The following is a 13,481-nucleotide window of genomic DNA, read 5'->3' on the forward strand; positions in this document are numbered from 1 at the left end:
CTGAACTTATTTTGAAAACTAGGTCGTGACATGAATCGTAAAAAGAAGTGTGCACTTTTGTTTTTGCTTAGGAGATACAGGAAATAGTAACAAAGAAGATTTTGAGTTCATCCATTTATGATATATCATTTATTTTATATTTAGTTTCCCAAAGAACAGAGCGTTCCTCAATCAGTAATATGAAAAGTAAACGTCGTACTTTGTAATTTTTTTACATTAAAGTATACGTCTTCCCACCCAACAAATACAGGTCTGTGCATCTTCCCCACACGCTGTCTCAGAACGAACTAAAAATGGCGTCAACAAGTGTGACGAAACATCGCAGGAATGCGCGATGCGAATTAATTCGCAAGTTTTTGCGATGCGTCGAGGGAGCTCGCAGATTTTTACGATGCGACTTCGCATCGCAGTTTTGTGTACGAGCCCGTAGCCGTAAAACCAAGGATCTCCGTCCCTATTTCTATGTCGTTAGTACTTATGCACTTGTATGTATGTCCATAGCATTGTGATAACCTTAGAATAGATTTGAGAGTAAAAAACCTAAATTATTGAATCATTTATTATATCTAAAACCCTTACATAAAATTAAACATAACATGAATTCATCACTGACTGATATACACATTGTACATATACTGTACTGTATAAAATTATACAATTAATGGATCAAACTTAACTAATTAATTGAATTATCGTCATCAGAGCCGCTGCACTCATCTACCACCACTCCTTCAGACATAAGAGCTAGAATATCTTCATCATTCAACTCTTCATCACTATCAAATTGATTTTCAGGTATTTCAGTATCTAAATAATCTTCATAGTCATCAATATCTAATTTATCGTCGAAAATATGATTATCGTTTGTGACATGTGTACTGGTCTCGACGATTTTTGTAACATTTTTATTGTTTTCAACTTCTTCCGTTACATTTTTACTGACCTCATTTACTTTTGTAACATTTGTACTGACCTCAGTGTCTTTTGTAACATTTTTATTTGTGTCTATGTTTTTAGTAACATTTTCGGTGTCTTCCGTCATATTTTTATTAACGTCTTCTTTTGTTACAATTTTCTTCGTCTCATCATCTTTGGTTATGTTTTTACTGTCCTCATTCTCTATTTTAATATTATTTGTAACATTTTTATCGTTCACAGTATTTTCAGTGACTGCTGTGTCAACGGTCCTAGCTTTAATGACTTCTTCGTTTGATACATTTTTATTCTCAACTGTTTTCGAAGAATCCATTGTCTTTTCGTTATCAATAGGTGTTTTGTCTTTCTTAATACTATTGGAATCTTTTGCGTCTAAAGTAGTATTATTTATTTCTGCTTTTTCATTTTTTATGTCCACTTTCTTCATAGTTTCTGAATTTTCTTCATTAGCGTTTATTTTTTCAGTTTTCTCTAAATCATTTTTGTTTTTATTATATTTTGTTGATTCCGCTGATTCTTGAGAAGAATCTTCATAGTAATATGGATCATCATATATAGTTTTCAAGGTCTCTGGACATAGGGTGAACTTGTAGCATGGTGCTACTGTAACTCTTGCCATACCTGTTGGAAGCAAAAAAACAAATATAGTGTTAAAAGTAATATCTCAAAAATCTTTACGATTATTATAGTAAGTTTAATCCCGAATAAGATTTAGTGCTATTTCAAATAAGCAACCGATGTATCACAATATCTGAGAAATAAGAGGTTAAACGAGGATCCTCACTTATAAGTAATCTCTGCTAAATAAGCAGTAAAAGATCATGGCCACTGACCATGAAAGATTCTACCGCACTTAATTTTTTTAATATTTACTCTACACAAAAAAATTACAGGACTAAAAAGACAAGTTGTGAATTCGTGCAATGTGAAAACAACAACGTTGGGAAAACGTAATATTAAAAAATATCAATTGTTTATAAATTTTAGTTAACAAATATATATATTTTTTTTTTATAATATAAGAGTAGCAGACGAGCATGCAGTCCACCTTATGGTAATTAGCTACTGCCGCCCATGGATATCTGTAATCAACCCCAGATAGGATTAGATATTCCAGATGCGCCGCTACCCCTGAGGACTAAGCTGGAACGCCTCGGAAAAGTCTGTTTCCTTACCACACCCTTCAAACCGGAACACAGCAGCGCCTCACACTGCTGTTATTAGGTAGAAATAGGTATTATTTTCCTATGTATTTTCTTACCACATGTAATCTCTTGCGCCGAGCATATCCTATCGAAGTCCTCTATATTTTCGATCTGCGCGGCAAATGTGTTAGAATTCTTGTCTATCCTCTTGAACTTATTTATGTGATATTCTTTCAGGAACCTTGTCAAACGACCCATTTGTGGACGGCAGGAGAAATGTACCTGAAACGATATAATTTTATATGGTTAGTAGTAGACTAAGCTCAATAACATAATTACAATAACCTATAGAATTTATGATTATTTTTAATAATAACAAGGAATAACGCAAAATGCTTATAGGAGTTTCACTAGCGATTTAAACAAAAATGAGATTTCTAAAATATTTTTTAAAGGAATTTCTAACAATTTTGGGGAAAATAAAACACCATAGTATTATCATAGTCATGATGATAACAATATAATTATAATATAAGTAATACTATTTTCTTAATAATTATATATTTTTTTATAACTGACCTTTACATACAAGTTGTTATAGACGTTCAACAGCCTCTTTGTTATGTTCAATCCCAAAACCTGTGAAAAATAAAACAACATGAAATTAACGTAGTTTTAAATATTTTTTTACTATATTTCAAGATGAAATAAAATGATTTGTTGTACAGATATAAGCTACAAAAATTGTGTGTGAATTAAAAATTTGCACTACTTAGGCCTTCTCTGAGAAGAGATTCATGGCCAACAAAGGGACGACAAGAAATTAATTAAAGATTTGTCAGTATAGCAATATTTTCAAATACACAGTAAGGAACCTGTATTTGTCCGTATGCGAGTGTGTGTTTATATGGGTGTGTACGTGTGTGTGTATGTGGGTGTGTACGCGCGTGTGTGTGTGTGTGCGTGCGTGTGTATGTTAATGTCTCTATGTTTGTGCGACTCCTCCAACATCCTCATAAAGTTGCTTACCCGTCTGAAGTCATCGCCCACTTCGTTGCGTAGCTTGTCCACCGCGATCCTGTCTTGTTCGACCGGATCGTCCGGTAGTTCTTGCCACATCTGATGAGCAAAAATATATGATATTTAAAACAATATTTAAGTTAAGCAGTGATACCTTAGTGATGTGAATGTCACCTCTAACGGGGTATAGCTTTGTTAAGGGGCTGTGTTCAAAACAGTGGCGTAGACTAGTTTCAAACTTCGAAAAGATAAAGGTCCTCCAATTTGACTTTTTTTAATCTCCCCCTTATCAAAGGGGAAGTCTCTAAAACTTGTTGGGGATTTTTTTTCACCTAACGAACCTATACGTTGGGGTATACACTCATGGGTACAGTCAACATTCCGGTGAAAGACAGGACATAGAAAGGTCTACTCAAGAATATAAAAAAAAAGTTCTCAAAAATATGTGAAGTCTACCAATCCGAATTTTGTCAGCGTGATAAGACTATACCTACCAAATATGATAGGAGGCTCGTGCCCAGCAGTTTATTTTATTGTGTAAAGCATTTAGTACAATAGGTCAGCAGTGGGACAGTAATGATAACGCACCTGTATCATGATATCCTGCAACTCCTGTTCAAGCACGCGCTCTAAGAGCGGGTCAAGTTGGCGTTTTTCAGTCGAAGACTCCGGAGTCTTTGGCTCTTGCTTTATCTTCACCGAGTTTTCTGTCTGCTTCAAGTCTGTGAATAACGAAATATATATAGTCGTCACAATTTAATAGGCCCATTTTGACATGTGATATACAAATCGATAAACAAAGAAACCGATTTTTACGACAAATCGATTACACCCCATATCGTATTGTATAGAATACTTAATATTTTGTTAACAGAATATTTGTTTAATATCTTTCAAAATCATCTAAAGATTTAATAAAATGGGGAAAAGAAAATAAATTATTTCGTAATTTAAAGATTTAATCATTTTTAGAACATTAAATAAAGCGTCGCTTGTGCTATCGTAACCTGTTTTTTTTTATTTCATCATTCACTAAGGCACCAAGTCTCGATTGTTTATTGTTGTTATGATGAAAAAGGGACAAAAAGTTAATGATTTGTAACTCTTGAGTTTCGATAATTTAAAAGCTAATCGATTATGGTTTCTTCCGAATGGTTTGAAGCCGCAAGCTGTACCCGCAAATGGGCGTAAAGTTCCAAATTAGCCGATTGATATAATATTGCAACGACGTCCTATGATACTTTTTGATGTAGGATAAATTGGTTTCTGGACACATTTTAACTGAATTAAAACGTGTAATACAATTTGTAAATTTTATTAATTATTCTTGTTTACAAATTATTGCATTATTGTTTATTTAGAAGTATTTGACTTTTCAATTACATGTTATACGTTCACACAAAGTTAGTTCAAAACTTTAATGACATTAGGATGACATGTGTCAAAATGGGCCTATTAAATTGTGACGACTATAAGAGCTTTGTATGTTAAAAGTTCATATCACTCCCTACAAAATTATTTTGCTTTAATTTAATCGTACATTTTTTTTTTTTTTTTTTTACATAACAGGTGTCCACTGCCCATTGAAGGATGAGGAGACGAGCATGCAGTCTAATATCAAGTGGCTATTGCCGCCCATGGACATCTGTAATCAACTCCAGATAAGATAATCTTCCTACCTGAGGTCGGCCACAGATGCGCCACTACCCCTGAGGACTAAACTGGAACGCCTCGGAAAAGTATCTCCCCTACCACACCCATCAAACCAGAACACAACAGCGCTATAAACTGCTGCTATTAGACAGAGTCGAACCACAAAGTTTTCCACCTTCATGTGTGATACTTTGAAGATTCTTGTTCCTGATACATGCCTTAACTTAAGATTATTTTTTGGCAGTGTTAACAGAAGCTTTACAAACAAAATACCTTTCTCGTTCTTCATAGTATTTTGAGATGACGTGGCGTCTTTCGCATCGGTCTTCAAGCTTCCATGGTCTTCAGTTTTGATCTTTTGTATATTTTCTTGAGGCACATTCTTTTGTGCATCCGTGCTTTCAGGTTTCGTCTTTTCAGACGATATATCCTTCTGTGCTTCGGTCTTTTGGCTATTAATTGTGTTTTGTGATTTTTGAACTAGATTCCCTCCTAGAGACGGTTTGGTCTTCTGAACAGAAACTTTAACGTTATTCTTTTGTAAGGGACGTTTGAATTCCTGTTGAATTCCCGGTTTTTGTTCTGGGCGATATGAATTTTGATTTGCTACTTTTGTCTGGGTTGTAGGTTTCTTATCTACGGATTTTGGTTTGGTGCTATCTGCAATTAAATTAATTTCTCAGTTACAACTATAATATGATTCTACCACTGTTCTATTCTGTTTTGATCTTTAATTTGGCAAGATATAAATATTGAACATTAAATAATTTGTTCGTGCTTGCATATACCTTATTATGACGCGCACAAAACCCATAGACATTATTAATGATGTCAATGAAAGCCATCGTTCTCTAAGATACGTAATCTTAAGTGGTAGAACCCTTTGTGGTTCGACTCCGGCGGCACCACCGCCACACCTATTTCTGCCTAATAACAGCAGTTGTCAGCACTGCGATTCCGGTTTGAAGGGTATAAGGGATAGTTTATTATAAGTAACATTTTTTTTTGTTTGTATAAAGTACCAAGTGACTAATAGGTACTTTATATTAATTACGATCTAGTCTAATTTATGACTAATGAGTAATTCTACGCTAACTTAAACTGATAATAATCATATAATGAAGGTGGCGTCCTCTGACACTGCACTTCTTTGTTTTAACACATAAGGGAGTAGACACATTGTTCTTGTGTTCTATAATGTTCACTTATCACAATTTCACTAGCACTACACTGAGTCATGTCACAAGCTCAAAGGGTTTAGTCCGTTTGAGTTTTCTCACTAGTATATAACTTGCGATATTATAAGTGGCTGAACAGCCCGGCGGGGGCCCGGGGTGGAAAGTTGAATGGAGGCCCCAAAAGTGTAAAAAGTTTATTTGATTATACGAAACGAGAAATGTGTCATAGAATTATTCGCCTGTGATTCGGTGACCTTTTTTTAGCTGAGTGATATACGTTTTATATCATACCTTTTTTTTAGCAACTGTGTTTGGAGGCCCCCCAGGATCGGAGGCCCGGGGCGGAACACCGCTCCCCCCCCCCTCGCTAGAGAGTAACAGGCATTAATTGCATAAAATACATACCATTGATGTTCTGACTGACGTGTGGAGCGCGCGGTGCGATGTAGCTTTTCTTATCCGGTGCAGGGTTCGCTCTTCGTTGTCTGACCGGAGCGCCGGGTTCTGTAAAACGTTACCGTATTACATTTATCAACTGAAAAGGCCTCACTTTTCTATGTAATGTTACTTTTTTATTAAAGAACATGAAGTCCACCCTATGGTAAGTGGCAACTGCCAAAGACATCTATAATCAATCCCAGTTTAGACTTCAATCAAGTTTAGACTGCTACCTGAGGACGGTCGGAAATGCTTGCTACCCACGACTACGTTGAAACGCCTCAGATAAGTACATCCATTACCACCCCTTCAAACCAGATCATAGCAATGTTTAACCTGCCATTATTAGGCACGAATAGTTTTGCAGATGATGCACAATAAATAATTGATATCAGAAAAACTTCTTCAGCATCACCAGTACTTTTATTCTATTACTGGTGACTAGCTCTGCTAGCTTTAGAACATTCTGGAATATTAGGAATCAAACCCCAACATTATCAGTGGGCTGAGCAATAAATCCGCGTTCACAAAATTGGACTTTCTAACGCCACGCTAAAATTACAATAGAAAATGCCACTTTGTGAATTCTAGAGTGTACTAAGTACTAAAATATTTTTAGAGCGACGTAAAAATATAGTTCTAACAAATTTTATAAATACATCTGAGAAAAATAATGTATATCATGATGTTTATCTACACATTAACCTAGAAATTTAGTTTACCTGTATTTCTGTTGAAAATGCTGGCTGCTCTGCTAAAAGAACACAATTAATGAGCGAAATGTTACCTGTTGCATATTTACAATTGCCGATTGGTCGACGACGAATCTCCTTCAATCCTAGTCAAACGAAAATAATTTCCAATGGGACCACATGAAAGGAAATGAATGAATATGTCTCAATACAAGTGCACGACCATACTAATATAGGTCAGATGTGTGGATATATATAGACGAATGAATAGAAGAGAATGATGATAGTGAATTTGCAGTACCTTTGAAGCGGGCAAAGTATTGAAATTTTCACATTGCCGTCTCTTTTTCGTTAGCGCTGTAAGGGATACGAAATCTGCATCAGAAAATAGTAGGTAAAAACGAAAAGGAGAGATGTTTTCGCTTTTCAGTGCACCGACTGCCTTAAAATGGACAAAGTTTTGCGTCTCCTGATTTTAAAAAGCTCAAGAGCTTATATACACTACTGGAAAAAATTAAGGGATCAAAAAAAAATTCCAAATTTTTCGGTAGTTTTCAACAGGCCGTAACTTTGAGAGAAATGGTCGTACAGGAAATTAAAAAAAAGGAAATTGTAGCTCCAAGTGCCTAGTTTTTGGATTAGAACTTCAAAATTTTGTAGCCTCCGCGGTTTCTGAGTAATCGTAGAAAAACCAGCAACAAAAAATTTTCAAAATTTTTTTAGTTTTTTTTTTGGTCTACGGGCATGGAAAATTTTTTTTTAGCTTAACCACCATAAGGATCGGATACTTTGTTCATTTAGCTTTAATTTCTTTTTTTAAACACCCTGATACGTCCACTCCTCGCTGAGATATCGGTCTTCAAATGGAAAAGGATCTTTTTGTCTTTGATTATCGATATCTCAGCAACCAATGATCGTACAGAAAGTTAAAGATGGCTTCCCCCCTTCCGACTGTCCATTGTTTTTTCGGAGTTTTTTTTTTCTTTTCTTTTTGAAAATTTAAGCACTTTCTGGAACAAAAATGTGGAAAAAGCTCGGAAAAACAATTTTTTTTCTCATTTTTAAAAATTATGAGCTTTTCAGAGCAAAAAACATGATCCTTTAATTTTTTCAAAAATTCGATCAAGTGAAACAAAAAAACGGCTGGCTGGATCAATTTGATTCTTTGTAGGGTTTTTGTGGACATATTGAACTGTAAAAGGCACACTTAACATTAGTGGTTTCCTCAATATTTACGATCCAGCGCTTGATTTTCCAAAAAACCACCAAAAGCCCTTTTTTTGTTGCATTTTCAAATTCATGTGTCAGAAAGAAAAAAAAAATTTATCGAAAAAACAATGGACAGTCGTTAAGGGGAATTTATTCAAGTTCTTGAAAGCCATCTTTAACTTTCTGTACGATCATTGGTTGCTGAGATATCGATAGTCAAAGACAAAAAGATCCTTTTCCATTTAAAGACCGATATCTCAGCGAGGAGTGGACGTATCAGGGTGTTTAAAAAAAGAAATTAAAGCTAAATGAACAAAGTATCCGATCCTTATGGTGGTTAAGCTAAAAAAATTTTTTCCACGCCCGTAGACCAAAAAAAAAACTAAAAAAATTTTGAAAATTTTTTGTTGCTGGTTTTTCTACGATTACTCAGAAACCGCGGAGGCTACAAAATTTTGAAGTTCTAATCCAAAAACTAGACACTTGGAGCTACAATTTCCTTTTTTTTAATTTCCTGTACGACCATTTCTCTCAAAGTTACGGCCTGTTGAAATCTACCGAAAAATTTGGAATTTTTTTTTGATCCCTTAATTTTTTCCAGTACTATATTTGGCCTTAGCAGCTAGTATTCATACCGTTCATTACAATAGATCACATATAAGTGACTAAATATACAATAAATCCCTTCTGCAGCTTCTTCGCCATCAAAAGATAATGGTAATGATTTGCACAATCTTTACCTACTATAAACTGTATGTTCTCCTTTTGAGTCACGAAATTCAGCTAAGACTCCGATCTCGCGACTAAAATGACGATACGATGATAACAGAAACAACAACACCAGAAAATGTTTAACACAACTGCGACATGCCTTTAAACTCATTCAACAGAAATACATTTTATTTTTTTATATTGAAGTTACATAAAGAAGAAGAAATATCACTAATGTGGCAGCGACAGCTATCTGAAAAGAGACCTATATTCCAGAAACGTGAACTACAAGATAAAGTGTATTCAGACAATTTAAATACTTAAAGTAGGTACTGTTCGAAAAATAAAATAAATAAAAATTAGAAATGAACCTAGAGACAGATTTTGACAGTTTAATTAAAAAAATACTAATAATGTTTACCTATCAAAGTTCTGAATTTTGGTGGACAAAAATCGGAACAAAAGACAGAAGTTCAAACAAAAACTTAAAATATAGCCGTAGGTTGTCTTCATGTGAAGAGCAGGGGTAGAGTGACCTATCGCCTTACTCAGATACTCACCAGACATGGCTGTTTCGGTGAGTATCTGAATAGGATACATCACTGTGGGCACGATGAGGACTCCGCACAGCACACGCTGCAGTACTGCCCAGCGTGGGAGTCGCAGCGGCGGATCCTCATCGAAAAAGTGGGACCGGATCCGTCTCCGTCGGCCATCGTTATGGCGATGGTTCAGCGCAGCGAAGCCTGGAACGGCATGATCACTTTCTGCGACGTGGTCATGTCTGCGAAGGAAGACGCCGAGCGAGCAAGGTAGCGCGCTGAATCCGCTAGGAGGAGGAGTCGCCGCGGTCGTAGGTAAGGGCCACCGGCACGGTGTCCCTGTAGTTCCGGGACCAGAATAGAGCTACGGTATCCCCTGCCTGTCGTAAGAGGCGACTAAAAGGAGCTTTCGGGGTTACGGGCGGCATGAATGGGAGCCCAAACCTCCCGGCCAACGACCCTGGGAAGGACAGCGGTATGAATGGTCGCGTACTGTCGAGTACACCAGACGGTTTGGCGAGCGGCATGCTCACCTGGGAGGAGTCCGACGGGGCAACGCGCTAAGAGGACTCCGGTTGCGCTCTTCTGGAGATCCCGGAGTCCTTTATGCAGCGCCGAGGACGGCCACCTAACTAATCCCACATAACTCTGCGTCGCTTACATGGCATCGGGTACCTTTCGAAGGTCCTAAATAATGAATACGATTGTTTTAACGTAGAAAATATTACAAATATTAATCATACAGCTATTCATGCAGATTCATCAAGGAATGTTGAAGAAAAATTGCATTTGAAGCACGTCTACGATACTCCAGATCATCTGTAAAGTAATGTATACTTACATAACTCCTCAACTTCTTTTTTTTATCATTCCTGGCATCACTGCTTTCGACTTTACAGTAGTTTCCTTATTATACTATCGTGGAGCATACCTGAGTTCGATGACGTCACTTTGTCTCCTTAATGTCCCTTTAAATGTATAGTCCGCGCCAAACTGCTAGTCCGCTCTGAATATAGAAACGAGTCGCGTCGCAACAGCGTATTGTAGATATTAGCGGGACGAAGACAGCGCGGGCCATCTGCACCCTCTCGCCCGCGGGTACATAGCTGCGTTAGTGTGCCCTTACGTTACTAGGCAGTATATGCTTGTGTGTGTGTTCGACCGTATTGGCTGTCTGACTACACCTGCGCGTAACAACTTCAAAGCAGACTAGCCGTTTGGTCCGGACTATACCAATATAGTATAATATTTACTAGCGTCTTTAGAACTGTATTGTCCAGTCCAAACAAAGCATTGTTCTGCACTCATACTTTACAGACAGCCTCTTTTCTCTAAATTTCTGAAAGACCTCTGATATAACTAATGGAATATCTTCTATCTCTTACCTGTCGACTTTACTGCGACCAATGCCCGACTCCACACTCTTCTAATATCTATGCACCTTTGGGAATATCCTCTTGATACTATTTGTACGATTGGAAGTCCGATGTCTGATGATCCAAATTCGATTGTTCGAATCGAAATATATACGACTGAAACAAATACTGAAACTCTTCAAAATAAATGAGCAGATACATATTAATGGTAACTTTGGGTGTAGCAAATAAATTTCGAAAGCTTTATCAAATCAATAAAAATAAATACTTTACAACTTTACTTTACTTACTTTAATCAAGAAATATTAAAAAAATACTTTTTCACGAACGAATATATTGTGTTCTCTATCATTTTCTAGGAATGGAAAAAATATTTGAACTTACCTTTTATTCCGTAAGTAAGTTGACTGCTAGTTTGTTTATACTTTATATATTCACTATATGAGGCATAATATACCTATATATGACGGCGACAGGTCACAAGCTACTGAGACAACAGTAACATCATAGTACGATTATTTTAATTTCCTTTACAATCACGGTGATAGAAATATGGAATGGATATGTGCATTTGCCCATCACACATATTGCAGAACGATAAATATATAAGTACATATTGATAAAAAAGGAGAAAATGATAAAATGAATAAAAAATACCATCACGTACACACATATTTATTAATCTTAATAAATTCCTGAAACAATGTTGCTCCGAAACATGTGCTTAATAACATAATGTACGAAATAATCTCCAAATTCCTTATTTAAAAATAAGGAATTTGGAGATTATTACCAATTTTAAAACTCCAGATCCAAATTTAAAACTAATGAAACTATCGGTCCAATAAATAGTATTACAATCTAGACGACTTACATACTTATAACTTGTAAGAAAACGTTACTTCATTCTTTTGAATACATTTATTTGTCAGATTAGTTACGTAACTACGTAACTTTACGGTTTATAAGTCCGTCTGTTTATCTCCTTATTTAATTCAAACAAACTACATCATCGTCACTATCGGAAGCAATATCCATGTTCGCTACATCATAAGTATCTGTCATTTCAGCTCTGTACTGTTTAATGAGCTCATTCAATTTCGCGTACGAATAATCAGATTTAACGACCACACTCAAACAATCTTGCCTATCATCAACGTAATCCAACTCATAATTTAGCTTGGCGATGCTCTCCACCGAATCTAAATCCATTTGCACTTCAAGCTTGGTCTTCCCGTCGTAACTATCACATAGTCTGGCATTCTTCCAAGCCCCGAATTTTAAGCCTTTCACGCCTTGATTACTTTGTTTCAATTTCTCGCACGCTAGAGCGCAATTCACCAAATTGTGTTCATTTGGCAGCATGATGTACATTTTTATATATTTCATATAGTTATCATCCGCGCCAACAACTATGATGGGTTGACGGTTCAGCGTTCCGATGTGCAATCCAACTAGCCATCGCCTCGATTCCGTGTTCTCTGGTATGATACCTAAGTACCCCGGCGAGCAGAAGCCATATTTCAAGAAATCCGTACTACTATTGCCTCCTTGTAACAGATACTGATAGAGTTGGTATACGATCATATCCTTGATCTTGCGTGTCATAGCCACATTTGCGTGTTTATTACCTTTGATTCCTATTTTAACAACGTTCACGTCTTGACCTAGAGAGGGCATCGCTGTGTAGTGCATGGAAGGCACGATTTCAACGGAGGGTTCGTTAAGACCCGCATCGAACACATCCTTGTCGACCGCCATCGCTTTCAGAAACACACTTACTTTTTGCAGTTCGTAGCTGATCATCATTTTGTATTTCTCTAGCGCCCGAGTGGAGGACGGCGGCAAATCGACGTAGATCCTAGTGCCCTTCACGGTGATCACCTTTTTCACAAACTTCCACTTACCTATGTTAACGCCGTCCAGTTTTTTGTTTTGCAACTTCAATTTATGTAGAGGTTCGATGTGGCGGCACCTGGAATGACCCGGCAGCCAGATGGCCGCCCGCTCGTACCACAGCTCTTCGTCTGTGTACACTAGCACATTGAAAGAATGGAAATAGCTGAAATCTAAGTTAAGCAGCCAATCCTTGGACCGTTCGTCCTGCGTCACAATCTCGTATCTGTAGACACTCTGGAGTCCCTTCATAATGAAGTCCGGCGCCCAGCCGCGCGAAGTTTCAGACTCTTCGATCATTTTGGATACCAAGTAAGACTTTAACTCTTCCGCTTGGTAATTCTCGAACGCTTGGAAGTTGTCCTTGCAGAGGTACAGGTTAAACCCGCTGCTTTGTTGGTTTGGCATCAAACCGGCCTGGTGTGGAGGGAGTTCGAAAGTTGGTACGAAAGATGGGGGAGGGACCATAACGGGTGGCGGGTTCATGAAAAATGGCATTTGCATGTTGAGAGGCCCGACCGGCGGGACTGCTGCAGACGAATTCACTGGATTCATCAAATTAACCGTCGGTACCACATTTAATTTCCATTCTTGAGTAACTGGAGGTGGGACATCTGAGAATTAGCGGAAATGAGAAAAGTAGAGATTTTAATCGTGGACTTCATTTACGTAGTAAAGTAAAATA

The 13,481-nt window shown here is 37.1% G+C and overlaps 1 protein-coding gene across 7 annotated transcripts in view; it reads right to left on the reverse strand.

Moving 5' to 3' along the window:
• Positions 1-543: 543 nt before the first annotated feature.
• LOC140745892 (uncharacterized) overlaps positions 544-13,481 on the reverse strand; it is a 36,485-nt gene continuing 23,547 nt past the window's right edge. For 4 of the 7 annotated variants that reach the window (XM_073077833.1, XM_073077832.1, XM_073077830.1 and 1 more), the window contains 7 exons: positions 6,338-6,436; positions 5,028-5,414; positions 3,690-3,823; positions 3,111-3,200; positions 2,661-2,720; positions 2,198-2,363; positions 544-1,557 (listed from right to left, as the gene is read on the reverse strand). In XM_073077833.1, coding sequence (XP_072933934.1) covers positions 677-1,557; positions 2,198-2,363; positions 2,661-2,720; positions 3,111-3,200; positions 3,690-3,823; positions 5,028-5,414; positions 6,338-6,436 — 1,817 coding nt within the window. In that variant the 3' untranslated portion in view covers positions 544-676. Of the gene's footprint in view, positions 1,558-2,197; positions 2,364-2,660; positions 2,721-3,110; positions 3,201-3,689; positions 3,824-5,027; positions 5,415-6,337; positions 6,437-11,707; positions 13,411-13,481 lie in introns of those variants that run through there. The other 3 variants (XM_073077836.1, XM_073077835.1, XM_073077834.1) reach the window with 2 other exon arrangements.

Source organism: Epargyreus clarus, unplaced genomic scaffold (assembly GCF_041222505.1).
Source record: "Epargyreus clarus isolate Ecla_fem2 unplaced genomic scaffold, WU_Ecla_fem_2.2 ptg000011l, whole genome shotgun sequence".
Classification (NCBI taxonomy): domain Eukaryota; kingdom Metazoa; phylum Arthropoda; class Insecta; order Lepidoptera; family Hesperiidae; genus Epargyreus; species Epargyreus clarus.